This window comes from Amphiura filiformis, chromosome 5 (genome assembly GCF_039555335.1).
Source record: "Amphiura filiformis chromosome 5, Afil_fr2py, whole genome shotgun sequence".
NCBI classification, from domain to species: Eukaryota; Metazoa; Echinodermata; class Ophiuroidea; order Amphilepidida; family Amphiuridae; genus Amphiura; species Amphiura filiformis.
In genome coordinates, this window is record NC_092632.1 from 66,593,765 (window position 1) to 66,612,264 (window position 18,500).

At 38.8% G+C, this 18,500-nt stretch overlaps 1 protein-coding gene across 1 annotated transcript; it reads left to right on the plus strand.

Moving 5' to 3' along the window:
- Window positions 1-3,886: 3,886 nt before the first annotated feature.
- LOC140152344 (uncharacterized) lies at window positions 3,887-16,979 on the plus strand. The gene is made up of 3 exons (XM_072174647.1): window positions 3,887-4,252; window positions 5,629-5,752; window positions 16,107-16,979. Exons 1-3 carry the CDS (start codon window positions 3,887-3,889, stop codon window positions 16,457-16,459), a joined length of 843 nt encoding a protein of 280 aa, XP_072030748.1. The 3' UTR covers window positions 16,460-16,979.
- Window positions 16,980-18,500: the final 1,521 nt, after the last annotated feature.

Sequence of the window (18,500 nt, forward strand, 5' to 3'; positions counted from 1 at the left end):
GAAAGTGGAACTTTGACCCGCAATAAAAATGTGCGCCAATAAGATCCCATCTTACTTTTTGGATGATTGGATAAAGGGGCTTATGTATAACTGATAACAAGTAAAAAAAAAAGTGGGATCATGTGGGCGCACTAATTCAATAGAGGTCAAAGTTCATACTTTGTGCCGAATTGGCATTATTTTGCCTATGTGCAGCACAAAAGTGGAACTTTGACCCGCAATAAAAATGTGCGCCAACAAGATCCCATCTTACTTTTTGGATGATTGGATAAAGGGGCTTATGTATAACTAATAACAAGTAAAAGATTATGTGGGCGCACTAATTCAATAGAGGTCAAAGTTCATACTTTGTGCCGAATTTTTTTTGATTGGGGATCACCAGACATGTCTCATAGAAACTTGTATGAGTGCATTTCAGATGATGCTGATTCCATCATGGTAGTTGGTGAGAGTAAAAAAAAATTTTGTCAAAATACTTTGTCATATTTTGCAAAATTTGAGTGAAAGGTTGCTGAATTCGGCAACTTTAGGCTAAAAATCGGTTAATTTTGTATGAAGTATGAACTTTGACCTCTATTGAATTAGTGCGCCCACATGATCCCACTTTTTTTTTTACTTGTTATCAGTTATACATAAGCCCCTTTATCCAATCATTTAAAAAGTAAGATGGGATCTTGTTGGCGCACATTTTTATTGCGGGTCAAAGTTCTACTTTTGTGCTGCACATAGGCAAAGTAATGCCAATTCGGCACAAAGTATGAACTTTGACCTCTATTGAATTAGTGCGCCCACATGATCCCACTTTTTTTTACTTGTTATCAGTTATACATAAGCCCCTTTATCCAATCATCCAAAAAGTAAGATGGGATCTTGTTGGCGCACATTTTTATTGCGGGTCAAAGTTCCACTTTCATGCTGCACATAGGCAAATATGCATCACTTTGGCACAAAGCGTGACCTTTGACCTCTTTTATATTAGTGCGCCCACATGATCCCAATTAGCTGTTGCTTGTTTTTTGTCTACTGGTCGCCAAAGAAGCTAGACGATGAAAAATAAAATTGGGATCTTGTTGGGGCATCTTTTTGTGATGCAGTAAAAAGCCCACATTGTTCAGCGAGTGGGAAAAAGAGGTCAAATATTGACCTCCAAAATGAGGCTAAGTCCATTTTCAAAAAATCAGAAAAATATGAAGATCAAGAGATCCCAAGCTAATTTTTTCAGTTCTTGCAGAGAATTACCTCTTCTTTGATGAAATCCTATTCGGAGAGTCAGGTGACGTTGGCGCGCAATAATACAGGCGTGCAAAAATGTGCGAAAATAGGAAATTTTGACCTTTGACCTCTGTTAACTCTGTGCGCCAACGAAATCCCAAAAATTTATTGCTGAAAAATGAAACTTGCCATGGAGGTCTTTAATTTCAAACTTGTTCGGACTTGGGATCTTGATGGCGCAGCCCGTTATGATGCTTTGAAGTTTGCACGAGGGCGCTTTTCATCAAATCATTGGATTTGCTGATTTTGTGCGCCATCAAGATCCCAATTTTTTTTCTTGGTTTTTGTAATGTAACCATTTGGTACTTTAAAAAAATGCAAAATGCAGGTTGGGATGATGATGGCGCACAATGTTATGCACCTCCAAAGTTTAGCATTTGCAAGTAAGGCTCAGAGAGGCTGAAATTTCAAGAATTTTTTCAAGCTGAACGAGGGCGCTGTGCACGCTCATATTTTACATGTGAGTTGTTGGTGCTAATATGTACCAAAATTATTTTTTAGAGACAATTCTATTTTTTTTTGTATCGCAAATCCGTACATAATAAGGGAGATTGGCTCTTAAGGTGGAATACCAGGGATTACAGCTTCTTGACCGGTAAACCATACCGTAAAATGGGGTAACTTTGGGCACTTTTCAGAGTTTTTTAAACCACTGCTTCCAAGATATTTCTAATTATCTTTTTTTCATGACATTAGGGTTCCCTTCTACACCTTGAAGTTGAAAAAGATTTTTTAATAATTTTGTAAGGTTGCCCTAGGGGTTAAAAATAGCCTGACCAAAGTTACCCCGCATTTGGGGCAAGTTTGGTCAGAGTATTACATTCCATGAAGAAAAAAATCCAAAAAAAATTGATCTTCGCTGTATATGGGCAAGTTATTGTTTTTTGTCAGTGGCGTAGCCAGGATTTTGGACGCGGGGCACAACTTGTAAATGTACCGACGGAAATATTTTTTGCCGACGGAAGTTGTGATTTGTTGACCCCAAATTTTTTTGCATGGTTTGAAAAAGTGAAGAGCAAAAAAAAAAAGAAAGAAAAAAAAAGGATAATGGGCGGTACAAACATAAAAACACAAAATTTCATGTATAATTCAATTTAATTCACAATTTCTCATCATTTTTTTTACAATTCTCCCCTTTTTTCTGTCACCGTGAGTAAAAAATAGTCTATTGTTAACCCAATTTTTTTCGGCTAACGCCTTCCGTCTACCGACGGCCTTACATGAACCGACGGCCATGACGAGCGGGGGGCACCGGTAATTTTGCTTCCATTTTGAAAATGCATTTTTCAGTCAAATATGAAATTTGTTCTGTTACATGGATATATTTTGGCCTGTAATTAATTTCTATTAGTTGATTACTTTAATAACACTGTTTGAAAACAATAGAATACATAATGCATTGTGTATAGGATAAAGGCTCATTCTTACAGTTTGTTGCGTCATCTTTTGAAAGTTTTTCACCCGCAACTTTTGAACGGAATGCGCGATTTGTATCAAATAAAAAGTAAAAGAAAGCTGAATGTTTACGTAATATCATAAGAGAAATTATTCCAGAAATTGCTTTTTTAGCACCCAATGCCTGATATTCCACCTTAACTTGCTGTTATAGGCCTAGCTTAGGAATTTAGAGAGTAGGCCTATACGGTCTACCAACAAACACGTCACCCGTATTGAATCCCCCTCCCCGCCCCTTTTTTTCAATGGGCTTTGGGAGATTTCAGGAGGAGCTTTCATCTCCTATACTCACGTTGTTGTTGTTGTTGTTGTAGTTGTTGTTGTTGTTGTTTGGGTGGTAATGGTATGCCTCTGAGAATAAAGCTCAAATATTCCTTCACATATTGGAAAGCAAATACCTGCTTCAGGCTGTTTGGTTGCTACAATGAGGCCAAAGTGGACCGTCTTGTCCGAAAAAGAGAAATTAAATGTTGAACAAAACCCCCAATCCTGCCATCCATATCCCAATTATTCCAAATTTACAGGGACAAAAATGGTCAATGATACCAGATGACCACAAATGCGACCCATGTAAAGTGGGGCACGTCCCTGTATGGTTTGTAAGACTTGTAAGCAGCGGTGACCCTACCGGACAAATTTCAAAGGGAACGTCCCGATGACCCGCTATACCAAAATTATTCTTCCAGGACAATTGTGCAAAAACATAACGAAAATCTGCAGTTTTAATGCCATGCTAATGAGCCAAACGAGGTTAATTTTGGTCTAGCAGGCCAAAGGGAATATGCGCACATCACAAATTGTGCTAAAGTTTGTCCCGATAAAAATAGTGAGGAGGGGGGGGGGACTTGCCTCCCCTGTCGGTACTGTTTGTTAACCCATTCAGTGAATGACTCGTAACTACTTCCTACACAGTCGCCACCATAAAACCAACACCACAAGTGAGTCAACATCATCACAGCACAGTGTACCATATGTACCCCACCGCACGGAGCGACTGTTTAAACAAACACACCCACACACACACACCCCACCACCACCATCACCACCACCATCATCTACCAGCACATTAGGCTATATCCACCCACTATCATCACTATCATCATCAACCACCACCACCACCACTGCTTCCATCATCATCAGTGCACCATCACCACCTCAAATGACACCACCCACTACACCCAATATCACCACCATCCCCGCCATGCAACACGCACCACCTCAACCACCATTAAATAAATGCTACTGTCATCTATACCACCATCACTACCACTATAATCAACCACACCCACCTCCAACACCCACCACCCCAACAGCAGCAGCACCCCCACCCACCACCACTAACGCACCCCGACCGCCACGGGCACCAGATCGCCACCACCCAACGCCACCATCACCATCAACTACCACCACTTCCACCCCGACACCAACAATCAAACCACCAACACGGCACCATCACCACCCACCCACCATTACCAACCACTTCCACAACCGACCACTATCAAAAACCACCACCCAGTGGCGTAGCGTGGGTCATCATAAGGGGGGGGGGGCACCGACCATGATTCGGGGAACAACTTCGGGTCTGATTGGGGCGCACGTGCCCCCCACCCCCCGTGCCCCTATGACGCTACGCCACTGCACCAGCACCAGCACCACGGCACGGCACCAACACCACTACGACACCATGCACCACCGCCGCCGTCTCGCACCATACATTACAGATTAGCTAAAATGGGTGTTGTAGAAATTTTAGTCTGAGAAAAAAATGGGCTGGATTTGGTAAAAACACATATCCTGGAATATGGAGATGAGAGTGTTGAGTGCTGAACTGGTGGTCTCTTAGAGAACTTGGGGGACCTACAACAGTACCGTATTATGCGGTGATAGTGTTTTTTGATTATTTGCAGCCAGAATTTAAAATGCTGATTCATTATCAAGTCAAAACTTATTAGTACGGTCCGTTTTGACCAACTTTGCATGGTGGCAAAATGCTATATTTGAATTGTAAAGTCAAAGTCATTCCATGAATATCCACACCCACCTCCAACTGAGAAATACTTTCATGAACTCAGCATCCAACATTGAACGACGGCTCAAATTATTTGATGGTGTCGAAATTATAGTGCAATCAAAGCTGAAACCGTTTCTTTTACAAGTTGTTCAAGCGGCTATTAAATGGGCTCTAATTGACTTGGAATACGAAACCACATGTTTACTCAGGATTGAATGTTTGACGAGATACATCTGATCGTGGTCAATAGAGAAGAACTATATCAACGATATAATAGTCACCTTCCTGAGCGAAAACTAGTTTGACATGTTTGATGTTTCATAAAAGTACCGTAGCTAAAGGCATTACAATATATAAATTCAAAGCAATATATCGCGGAAGGAAGAGTATACCTAGAATTGGACTAACAGACTTCACTGGTTTACAAATCATCCATAAACTGAACAAAACGACGAGTGACAAACAGGACATTTTGTCAAATTTTCAACTGATATTGGCGGGAACTTGAAGCGTAACCAGAAAGGTTCACATGACTTGACGATGTTTGTTACCTATCTATGATCGCGGAAAGCTTTATCGTAACCGGAAAAGTTCACATGACTTGACGATGTTTGTTACCTATCTGTGATCTACTAGGCCTATTCTTATGGTTAGTTATTCTGTCACAGATTCCCCGGACCCCGGACAAATCCGGCGACATTATTGATACTACCAGTAATCACCTGTTGCAGAACCGTTAATACCAAACTTGACTCAAAAACTACAAATTCTTCATCCACTTGCGAATTGCTGCTACATCTCTGAGTTTGGTTTCATCAGTTAACCTAATCAAGATGACAACCCACCAAAGACATCATCATCACATTTTAAGTGGACAATCTTCTCCACAGCAAAGATTATACGCTAGTAACCCCAACAAGAGACGAAGAATCCGAGTGATTCCAGAATGGCTTGAGAAGAATGCCTTGCCAATAGGAGCAGAACCAAGACCGCCACATTCCGTCAATGACCCAGGTAAATAGATTTTCTATCTTTGTATTTCAAACCAATCCATTCTGCTGCATGTAGAGAGAGCGTGACGTAGCTAGCTAGTATACATGGTGCTCACCTCTAGTTCACAAGGTCCAGGGTTCAATACCCGGCGATGGCAAATTCCGGGGGTATTGGCTTGGGAAAAAGTAAATTCAACATGTTCAAGTGATACAGCTTCCCCATGATAGCCCTATGTACATTAATAATTAGGCAAATGAACCATGAGGGTGATCCGTCTTTCAGAGGGGACGGTAAGCCCCGGCATTGTTTAGCTGTGTCATTGCTTGATAATCAAACATGTCAGAATTGACATTTAGACATTCTTCGTGCACCAAACTACACCTGCTCCCCACCCAAGGTTCCATATAGATCAAATCTTTTTTGTCCTCTCAGGAGAATCCTCTCTCTTGAACCTTTAAAAAAGCTTCTTTAATTTTAGAGAACCCTTATAACCAAAAACGGTTATGTATCACGTTTATGGGGCCATTTTCGATGGTTTTGGAACCATTTTATTTTGGTTCTTAACCTCTAAGGGTTCTTCTGAGAGGACAACTTTATAACCTTTTTAGAACTTCTCAATACAGACATGGGGTCTCGTACCTACACAAAAGTGTTAAAAACACAAAAGTGTTAAAAACAATACCACTGGGTGTGGTCCTCTAGTGACTCCAACCGGTGTTACCTTTAACACCCGAGTTTAACCTTTTGTCAATATTCGGCCCCCAATAATTTGGATGCCTATGGAAAATTACCATTGCCCTCCTGCCCCCCAATAATTTTGGCCAGGCACCATTGCCCCCCCAATATTTAACATCTTCCGGAGCCTCTGATCCTACGAACCCTAATATATATCCTAATACTAACCCTAACCCTAATTAGGAATAAAATTGTTTAAGGATATTTTCCCCATTTACTAACCATGCACCTTTATATATTTTTTTTCGTCCTCGATGGGTACTGATGGGTCTCAAAAAGTATCATGCAGGTATGCACTTTTTACTTGAATAAAAGTTGCGTTGAACTCTCTAATTCACGTTAAAATGAAACCAAAATCGACAGGACACCACCAATACTATACGCTGTACTGTAAAGTATATATATAAAACACGATAAATAAAATACCAAGAGAGCAACAGGAATAACACTAACCAATAAGTGAAACACATGTTTTAATCAGATCTGTCTTGACCTCTGTTGCATATTTTGATATCTATCAGAGATAATTGACTATTCCTGTTGCAAGGTAATCTTATTCTAAATTTATCACCTTATTGTGAAAGGAGAGCGTTCGTGTAAGCCCAGAATTTAAAACCTGGGGTGAGGGAGGGGGTCACGGAAAGACATCTCTGTTTGGATTTCGCAGCTCCGAAAGACCCCCTAAATTTGACCAAAATGCTTATTCATTCTGTTTTATTCAAGTTTCGGGTGGTTTTCTTGAACCATGACAGCTTTTCATATCCTCCTGTCCTGCATCGCCGTTCCCAGGTAAGATGCTTCCAGTCCAGTCCTGCTTGAGAACATCTACATATAAGGGGTGGGTTACCATGTGTTTCTTGTTCCATGTTTGGGTGTCCAGATTATCAGATTTGCGACAGGTTCGCACTAACTCTTGAAGCACTGTCCAGCTAGCGAAGCGCGAGTGTTCTCCTCATTTCTCTGATCTTCTCTAAGAGTCTTGGAAATGTCTCCACACAGCTCTCTGTTGCTATATGTGCTGCTTCCAATGGATGTTGTACACTGTCCTATGCATTCGAGTGTAACAGCCGTCCAGGCTCTTCGTATATCCTTATGTTAACACAGACTCCACTGTTGCACTGAAAACCCGCAATTCAGACTTCCAGATCTTGCTTGTTACATGCAAGTGCAAGACGCTGCCTTACGTGTTTTGCCGGGGTGTTTTGACAGCATGCTTTGCATGTGCACTCATAGAAATTGTTCATTGGCATTACTCAGTAAGTTGATGTAAGTCGTTGCGTCAACTTTCCGAGTAATGCCAACGCGTACAATTTTGAGTAACGCTGACTCGATATCATTATGTTGGTCGCACTCATTTGCACTTGCTTTATTGAGTTGTTACAACTCAGAAAATGAAACTAGCCTAGGTTAATTTTCTAGAGGTGTGCTAGTATACAAAATTTTGCACTGATTACAAAAATAAATATTTGAATACTGCTAATTGTGCAGAAAATGACCCAATTACGTGAATTAAGTAACAAAGGACCAAATTGGAATAACTCAAAACAATAAGTACCAGTAACTTAATATGAACGAGTTACATCAACTTACATGTTGAGTTACAATAACTCAACTAATTGGTTCTTTGAACCTTGTTTATTTTTCTAAGTTCCCTGAACTTGAATTCAGAAGTTGGCATTACTTAAAAAGTTGACGCAACGACTTACATCAACTTTTTAAGTAATGCCAACAAAGTTGATTAGTTGACGGAACTTTTTGAGCTTTTTCAGCATTTTTTAAGTTCGGATAACTAAAATGAATTTTGTTTTGGCCTATTTTTGAGTTGTCCAAACTTACTCCTTTTGAATTGCGCCAACAAGGCGAACAAGTCATTTCTATGAGTGTGCTGACCAAAATAGAGCCCAAAAAGAACCTCGATTTTGACCATTTCAACTCTAATAGACCCCTAAATTGCTCATTCCTCACATTTCTGTTTTTCCAGGTGATTTTCAACCAGAAACCCAAGAAAGGCCCCGTGATTTTGACTGTCAGAGTTCGCAACTCCAAAAGACCCCTTTTACTTGTTCGCAGCCCCAAAAGACACCCCTTTACCGGTACGCCGTCAGCTCCCAAAGACCCACCACCTCCGGGGCGCGTACCCAGTAGCGTAGCCAGCGGGGGGGGCAGGTGGGGCAGAGTGCCCCCCCTGACAAAAAATGAAAGAAAAAGTGCCCCTCTGACAAAAAAAAAAAGATTGAGAAACTGAGGAGGGTAAAGGAAAAATAAAAGGGAAAAGGGCAAGGAGCCCCTTTTCTAGCAAAATTCAGGGCCAAAATAGAAAAAAAAAAAAAAATTTTCAGCGCTACGCGCGCAAATTGTAACAATAAAGCCCTTTTTAGCCGGATAATGGGCGAAAATAGTGTAAAATACCATTTTTTCGCTCTACGCGCGCACATCATCCCAATAAGGCCCTTTTCGGGAAGCTCGAAGACATACAGTCTCTATGTATTGTATGATGCAACTGCAATTTTTTTCGTCTGTGCCCCCAAAATTTTATTTTGCCCCCCTGACCAAGAAAGCTGGCTACGCCCCTGCGCGTACCCACCAAAAATTATGATGTGCCTCCCCCCCCCCGGTATTTAAAGCAAATATAAATAATATTACAGAGACCTTTCCAAAGAGATCAAGAGTGATGCAGAATTATTACGAGGAAGGTGTTCTTTGTATAGGAAACGTAAAAAATACGATATTATCATGATTTTTTAAGTTATTTTGGTACTGTTTTATTTACAGAAGCATTGGCCGAGGTTATCAACTGTGTTCTTGACGGAAACACCATAGCCGTGAAACTGTTCGCCGAGGCTGGAGTTAACTTAAACATGAAGGATTCTGACGGTTGCACTCCCTTACATCATGCCGTCGTTAATGGTCAGGATGACGTCATCGAAATGCTGATTGAGAAAGGCGCTAATAGAGAAAGTAAAAATAATAGTGGAATGACGCCATTTGAAGTGCTGAGCATTGATTCATATGGAAAATAGTTGTGACAAGCGTAAGGAGCGTCAAAGGAAGGACCAACTTCAATGAGATACCGTAAACGTTCGCCCGATGGCGCACCTGGGTCCCTGGTCTTGGGGTAACTTTCATGTACAAAACAGAGAGCCCCCTCCTCTCAAAATCCCAACAAGAATAAAGGGTATACGTACCCTTATTTGCTGGTTTGATTTTTATGGGAGGGCACTTTTAATTTGTGTCTAAAATTCCGGTTATGTCAAGGGAGCCCATAGCGCCATTAGGCGAACGTTTACGGTATAATTAATTACAACAAAACTATAGAACTGGTTAGAACATGTAGACGCATTTGTAAATAGACTGAAACTGAAACTGAAGAAGTGCAAATTCAGATGTGTCACGATTATCCACTTATCGAACTCTCAAGCAAATACCTGACAGTATGGAAAACACACATTTGCTATATGATATGCATAATGAAATTATAGTTTGGAGAATTGATGCGAACTTTTTTCACGGCAGTGAAATGATGCCACTTGCCCCGACATCTCATATATGCACAGTTTATCCCTTACATGTCATGTGTCTTGAATAGCTTGTAGCCCACCAACCCTGTGGTTAAGAGTCTAGGAAATAATTCCTAATATCTCATACCCTAGTTTGTATGCCTTTATCTAATCCTGCCCACATGACAGGGACTAAATTACCCCTTAAATTTGGTAATGAGTTGTTGAGTGTAGTAATCGAGTAGCCTTTTTTTATAAACATGTTTGTATGATTGGCGTATAGCCATCACATGCTGACAATACACATAACTGATTGGTTAATCAAAGGTAGGTAGGCAGTTCATGGCCAGCATACTGAATGTTTACTTTGTGATTAGGTTTATCTGTATTGAAAACTACACAAATGGCAAACTACATGGCACAAAACTAAGTCCATTATCTATGTAGTTAATTGAATGTTTATTGACTCTTGTAATAACCCAGCAATGTGTGTATAAACCTGTATAATATATTTTCTGTTACAAAATATTAATTGGTGTTAAGTATGAGACAAATAACCCTGACAAAAGCTAGCAAGACCAAGACTAGCTGTTTAATTTGTTTACTCTAGTGATAGGCATCTTGCATCTATAGGCCTACAGAAAATTATATTCAACAAATTTAAGATATTGCCAACATGCAATAATAGTAGACATTTTGATACAATTTTCTTCGTAGTTATAGCCAAATTTGTTTTCTGTGGGTGGCTTTAAAAAATTGTTTTCCAGCGTCAAGACGCAGATATCATTATTAAGCCTCATATCACTTATTTATTGTCGTATTAAAGTGCAAAGTAGGTTAGATATGAATATTAAATGTTAGACCAAAGTAGCTCAAAGTACTATCTGAGACTATAGATACAATAATCACAGGTATAATAGTCTCAGGTACTAGGCCTATACACCTGATCGTTGACTTGTCTTTTTTGAAGACAACTTCTTGTTTAGAAGTCAAGTTTAAGATAATGGCAAACTTCGACTAAGATGATGGCGAACGTTGACGCCTTTTATCATCAAATTGTCAACCATCGTAAAAGAGTCTTAAAAGTGACACTATCATCACATAACATTACGTAATTTTGTTATAGCTAATGATGCGAGATTGAAGCAGAAAGGTTTATTAACCGAAATTAAAACGTTGAGAAAACATTATTGTAGATACCAATGATAGCAGTAGGCCTACGTAGTTATAAGTATGGTTATGTATACGTCAATGTATACAGGGTGTCCCAAAGGTCGCGCTACCAGTTTGAACGTTGAAAATTATACACTTTAGTTCTCTGCGTTGTAGATAGAATGAACGTATTTTAATTTACACCCAGAGCAGGCAGCGCACATAAACTTTTGAAAAAAACAAACCCGGTGCATCTGGCCGGATTCGAACCGGCGACACGCGCACGACGCAGTTTAAACGTTATAACTCTTCTCCAACCGATTGATTTCGAAGTTGCAACGTTTCAGATAGTTTATAGGCATATACGTTCCTCAGTGCAGTGCGAACACTTTGCCTTATATGAAGTATTAGATCTAAGGTTCATCTTCCGTCTTATAAGAAGAAATATATAGGTCTATACTACATTTGGTATTAAAATAATTGTACAAAATTTCTTTATTCAAATTTTACTTGATCTCTTTTGTTTTTTACGTAAGTCATGCGAGTTGAAAATGGTAGCGCGACCTGGGGCACCCTGTACATTATATAATTATATATTTCATTTTATGAACACAAATCCAGAATATATTCACTCTTTTGGAAGTATAATAAACATTGACAAATCTCGTAAGCAATTAATTATACAGGTAATAGTTATAATATACAGAGGCGGGGAAGCATTAAAATTGGGGGGGGGGGGGAGCATATTTGCTTCGGTTTTACAGGGACCTTCTTGCGTGCTTCATTTCAGCCTATTGTATTTCCCGCAAAATTGTGTAACTTGACCCTATTTGGGCCCAACATGCACAGGACACTTATTGCTTAACTTTTCTTCTATTATGATTTTTAGGGGAGACGTACGTTTAAAACAAATAAACAATTAAGAAAATTAAAACAAACAAACAAACAACAAACAAAAATGGTAGCCAATGATACATCGTCAACAGAGTGTTCTGGTTTGAGGTTCTTGTGACGGACTGACGGTTAACATAAACTGCTGCTTTCCTTTTAATTATTGTGGAGAAATCATTGAAATAAAAGCCACGAAACACTGAATAACTTTTTATTTAATTCTCGGAATATTTTGATTTTGCAACCATGTGAAGACCACATTTTAACATCGACATTTAACCTTTCAATCCAAAACTTAACTGTAAGAACTTTATCAGTAGGCCTATCTTTGATTCCAAGATACTTTTTCTCGTGAGAGGAATACGTTAATGGGTATGATTTTTAAACCAGATTCGGCAACTTTGAAATTTACGAACTGTCATGTATTTTTGTTTTATGCAAATTCATACTATCAATTTCCAGAAATTCTTTTGACTCCAATTATTCTTCTGATATGTTTCTCAGTTTTTTTAGAGATACTCCCACCCAAACATTTTTATGTTGTGATATTTGTTCAGGTTTGTATTTTTTCCTAGACCGAATTTCGCCGATGCATATAAAACAACTCATACCGCGTCCGCCGTCCGGCAGCATTGCTGCAAAGGTCGTTTTTCCGTTTCCTGGCAGTCCTTGGTCTTTGCACTTCGCGACACCGTCCCACTTACACGAGACTTGCATATGGTTGCAATCGAAATTTACAGAGGCTATCGATGCCAATCTTATACATGTTACACTGCAGGAAGTAAAGTGGCCTATTTTGTTCTCATTTTCTGTATGATTGCCATATTTTGACCCCCCCCCCTCTTGGTCTGCCAAAAATTGCCTGCCTCTTCTCGGTAGGCATATGCCCTTTACACATGCCATTTTTTGGATCCCAATTTGCAAACCTAAAATGGTCCAGATATATCCCGGGAGATATAATGCAGGTGTAGCTGTAATATTTTCCTAAGCCTTTTAGAGCGTTTTACTCAAAAGGTGACCATGAATGTGTGCCAGAAATCGCCTGCCTCCCGCTTTTGGTTTTGCTTACCCCCTTTCGGCATGTCAAAAACTTGTGCCGCCCATTCCGCTCATAATTATTGTACAGCCCCTTACCACTATTGCCTGGTAGCTACTGGTGCTGTAATCATTGGGCTATTCCATTTGAAGTCCATACTACCCATGTGGAATATTTAGTTAACTCTTCCACAGAGGGAGTATGAGTTTCGAATAGAATCAACAGTTGGATAACTTCTATCTGAAATACTCACTCCAGTTGTGGAAGATATAGGTAAAGCCATAATACAGAGGGAGTGTGACTTTCGAAATGATGATGACTAATTACATTTGAAAAACATATACTCCCCCTGTGGAAGATACTTCCAAAATCTTCCACAGGGGTAGTGTGGATTTTAAATGGAATAGCCCATTAGATCCTATGTAAGACAATCACAGCCTCAAGACACTCGAACCTAACACCATCTGTTTGCAATGCCTCGATTATACGTAGCGTAGTAAACATTGCGATATATGTTCTCTAGTCCCATTCCAAACATTCAATTTGAATCCCATCTATGATGATTGACTTACATGATTAAATATGAGAGGCGACTCGGTGCTGAAATGTTAAGAATTGGATCAAGCAATGACCCACACTATGGCGAGCGTTTCTTAATGAGATGGTTGGTGTTCATCATTTTGTGATTCTAATTGTGATGTATTCAAAATATTGGGGTGTAAGTCGTCAAAAAGGAAAAACTTGTGGTGAATGCGCTAAAAAGATGCTACAACAAACTTACAACGCTTAGCCCTAGGACAAACTTACAACGTTTAGCCCTAGGACAAAACGATAATTAGCAGTTTGCACTGGCGAACTGCGTAAGTCTGATTTATATCGTCACGGGTATGCCAATCACGCCGTTCGAATGTCAACTTAGTGAAATGTTTACGTCGTAAAAGTGGAATATAAACGAATCAGAATTTTGTTCTACGCCTGGCTAAACATCTCCTGGATTTTCATAATTTGGTCTTTGGGCATTGATGTAACAGGATGCATGATAGCTTGTGATGCTGGAGTTGGGTGCGAATCCATCTAAAACGAACCATTTGAATTTACTGATCCGAGTGCAACTTTGCAAGCCCTGTTGCAGACGTTTCTGAGCCAATGGTCGTAGAATCATAACACCTTATGATTTGAACTGAATTAGTTATTAATCAATTTGAGTGTCACTAGCTGCAGAAATGACTTCACGATCAAGAGAACACCGATTTTCCCGTCTTAGGGAGCAACGTCGATACAGCAGTTCTGCTGATTCAGCTGCTGACAAAAGACAACGTCTAAGGCTGATTCCAGAATGGTTGGAGAAGAATTCTGAGTTTATGACTCATTCTATGCCACCAAATTCTGTCAACGACCCAGGTAAGTGAATAGGTGCAAAGGCAGTAAATAGTTTGCTTACTTTTAGTCCGACTTTTGTTTTTAGCTATCTAGGCCTATTCTGTTATATGGGATTATAATAGGTATAAGTTTTTAGTATTTTCTTAAATTCCTCAATTGATGCAATTTCGGAAAAGACGCAGACCCTATCCGCCAACTTTCCTGAAATTTAAGGCAATTTGATTTGGACAATAACGAAAAATGCCATGGTCCCGTATAGTAGTTTCCCCTTTTTACAAATTTTACTACAAGCTACTAAGAAAGTTTGAAAAAAAATTAAACATATTTTGACGATATGATATATGTTGTAAACGAAAAAAAAACACCGAAAAAAAAAAAAAAAAAAAAAAAAGAATTTTTAGCAATTTTACTTGTTTATCACGGTGGTGTGTTGGGGTGTGGGGGTGTGTGTGTGTGAGGGGGGGGGGGGTGAGTGGATACATCGTGTGGGTGTGAGCACAGACCGAAGCGTCTGTGCCATGAGTAAGTGTGTACGTGTGTTTCATTTTTGAGGAAAATATATTTTATGAGAGCACCCAAGATCAGGAAAGTGTACCTTGATGCTATCTTTGCTGACAGCTATACACTGTATAAGTACAAACCATGTCACGGTGCCGACTGCTGACAGTTATCCTTGATGTCATGTCAATTTTCTAATTTAGTCAACAATTTGTAAAAGACCCACTCCAAATAATAGCCTGGAGTTTAATTCACGGATGAAAACTTTCACATAACCTCAAAATCCGTACGCTATACAAAAATGTATAGTATCTAGAGCATTGAACAAAAAAACCGGATTATATTTGTTTTGTAAAATGTGTTGAAAATAAACACCCACTGAAAATATCTTGTTATGTTTAACAATGTATATATGGCAACACTGGTTAAGAATACATAAATTAAATAACATTTCCCGCTTTTGTATGCAAACTTGAACTTGCCGAACACAACTTTAAAGCCATCACGGTATGTACAATCTTGTAATATGAAATTCATTTTCTTTTCAAACCTGATTTTTGGCACATTTGTAACGTTTACACATGCCCCAACTTACACCTATAAATGTAATCAGTCAATTTAGCTCAATTTGGTGTTTGTAGGTCAACAGAGCAGGGCGTAGCAAGAACCTCGGGCCCATGGATAAAAAAAACAGCCCTTTTAGAAAGGGCCGGATTTAACATTGGGCCAGAGGTGCCGGTGTCCGGTGCATGTTCCTCTTAGCCCGACCACACCATGCATGTCTTGGACCAAAATATGGTAAAATTGCAAACATTTGAGCTAAAATGGTCTGAAATTAATCATTTATTTCGCGCGTAAATGTCCTAGTAAGATCGGAACAAAATATGCTTATTTCCCACTAATTTGCAATGCTTCTGCCACCACTGTCGAATAGTAGGCCCCATTAAACGGTAAACCAAACTTCGCCTCATGAGTGCACTTCCTGGCGGTGAGTGGAAAGTCCGGTGAGTTTGAGCCTCCAAATTTTGGCTTGGCCAAGGTAAATTCGGTCCTGCCCTTTATATCTTCTTAATCAGCGCTTATTTCATTCCTCAACCCTTTGAATGACAAAAGACCAATTTTGCATTATCGCGTCACCACCAAGAATAAGCTATTCCCGACCTGTTTTCTTCTCATATTTTTACAGAAGCATTTCAAGAACTTATCAATAGCATAACAGAAGGAAACACAATGGCTGTGAAACTGTTCGCCGAGGCTGGAGTCAACTTAAACATGAAGGATTCTGACGGATGCACTCCCTTACATCATGCCGTCGTTAATGGTCAGAATGACGTCATCGAAATGCTGATTGAGAAAGGAGCAGATAGCAAAATGAAGAACACAAAGGGTCTGACTCCATTTGAAGAAGTGAAGAAACCAAAGATTAATCGTGATAGGTCACGCCCAGTTCCACGTCACAAAACTACTTTCCGCAGTTCAGTTATGAACTATAACACTCGCAGTTCTGTATATACATCTTTCGACATATCTTTACCATGAATTAACCATAAAATGACACCATGATTGCCGATGTTTGTCAGTTTGTTGGAAGAAAAAAAATTGTGAAGTTTGTTGTCGCTAGAACAACACGATTGTTCAACTTTCTGTTTCTTACTTCTTGTACTTGGACCCATAATAAATGCCTACTCCTTATTCCAGAAAGATACAGTATAATATATCTTCAATGCGAAAGGTCAAAATTTTCAAATGATGGATGGCTTTTCTTCCCAGCTACATACACTTGTAAGTGCATATCATTGGATTTATTAAGTTTACTTTGAGGACTGTTAAATACCAAAAATATCTATTTTTAATAATTTGCCATTAAATTTGTATTATATCGCAAATTAAAAAAATGTTTGATATCATCAGGATATTCCTCGTATTCAGAATGCAATTTGATGTGTCTAATGTGCTCTCATGTCCCACAAAAAATACTGTGCAAACATTGCTATCCAATCATGTAACAAAACAAGATAATATTTTTGATTTGAAATAATTAGTGCTGTATTGTTCTGGAATCAAGAGTAGTTGTACAATAGTTCGGTTCAAGTGTTAGATTTAGACATAACTTTTGTTACCAGTGTGTTATTATTTTTGGAGAAAAATGCAAAAATAGTCACAAATTTATCAAGGGGTGTAGTACCACCTTAATTTTTGTAATTTGTAATTCCATTGAAAGTGTTTTGTGTGCCATATTCAGAATTACCCTGAGCTAGTGACTAGAACATCGAACACAAAAAATCCCGGGACTATTATTTTTTTGTAAATGTGTTGAAAATAAACACCCATAAACAGGCATGCTTGATAAAAACACATATTATGTATCTTGTAAGCATTTGAACAAACAAACATAAAAGTGCAAACAAACAGGTACAATGAATGAACAAGTTAGACTATATTACATTTCATAATAATCATATTTATTCAGTATTCATATTATTTTGTCAACAATAATAAATTATAATCTTTGTATGTTATTGTACAATTATTGCACACTATTTCATTGATTTGAATTATAAGGTTTGCAGTAAACCTACAATTAGAGGTATAAGGTATTAAACGCTGGTTCACCTCAAGTTTGGTACTGTAGTAGGTGCATATGTCCCTGGTGTGAATCGCACATCATGAATCATACACAAAGTTAATCAAGCAATGCGAATAGTGCGAACATCATTGATGTCACTACCAAACTTGAGGTGAACCAAGCTAGAGTATTACATAATAAGTACTTTTCAGCTGATTTTATATCTGGGTCTACTTAGGGTGCATTTTGATACCAAAGTGGTGTATGATCAAGGTACTGATTTGCTTGCATACACAATTAAAGGGGCATTTTGTGATCCACAGCCTCATCCCCCACTTTTCTCAAAGGAAGTTGAGATTTGTATACCACAGGAAAGCTCTGGCTACATAATGTTTATGTACAAAAAATGTCTTGCAGATTAACTCGTTTAGCAAAAATATTGTAAAATTACACACAGTGGCCTATGGAGCAGCGTAATACATAAAATCACACATAACTCACAAACACAAAATTGGAATCAACTGAAATTTTGGAAATAAACTTTTTTGGGGGATATCTACTGAAAAATGTCATAAAAAGAGGATGCTAGGATCACAATATACTCCTTTAATGAAATAAAAAAAAACTCATGTTAGCAGCAGTTTAAGTACAATGTTAATATTATACAAGTCTGCATAATGTATGTATCTGGTATATCTACGAAATAAGTTGATAATGGGCTATTCCAAAATCCACACTACCCCTGTGGAAGATGTTGGAAATATCTTCCCAGGGGGAGTATGAATTTCAAATCGAATGAACACATTAGTAGCTCCATTTGTAACTTACCCACCCTCAGTGAAAGATTCAGGTAGAATTCTTTTCAGAGGGTGTATGCAATTCAAATAGAGCTGCCTATTCATTCCAGTTGAAATTTAGGAAGATATTTCCAAAATCTTCCACAGGGGTAGTGTGGATTCAAAATGGAAGAGTCCAATGGATGTCTATATGTACACTCATATCATGGTTTTTAAT

Excerpts from the sequence above, each read along its gene's own strand:
- LOC140152344 (XM_072174647.1), top strand. The coding sequence starts at position 3,887 with ATGACACCACCCACTACACCCAATATCACCACCATCCCCGCCATGCAA. Across the intron at positions 4,253-5,628 it reads CCACCACCCAGTGGCGTAGC|CAAAGATTATACGCTAGTAA; the intron begins GTGGGTCATCAT and ends TCTTCTCCACAG. Across the intron at positions 5,753-16,106 it reads ACATTCCGTCAATGACCCAG|AAGCATTTCAAGAACTTATC; the intron begins GTAAATAGATTT and ends ATATTTTTACAG.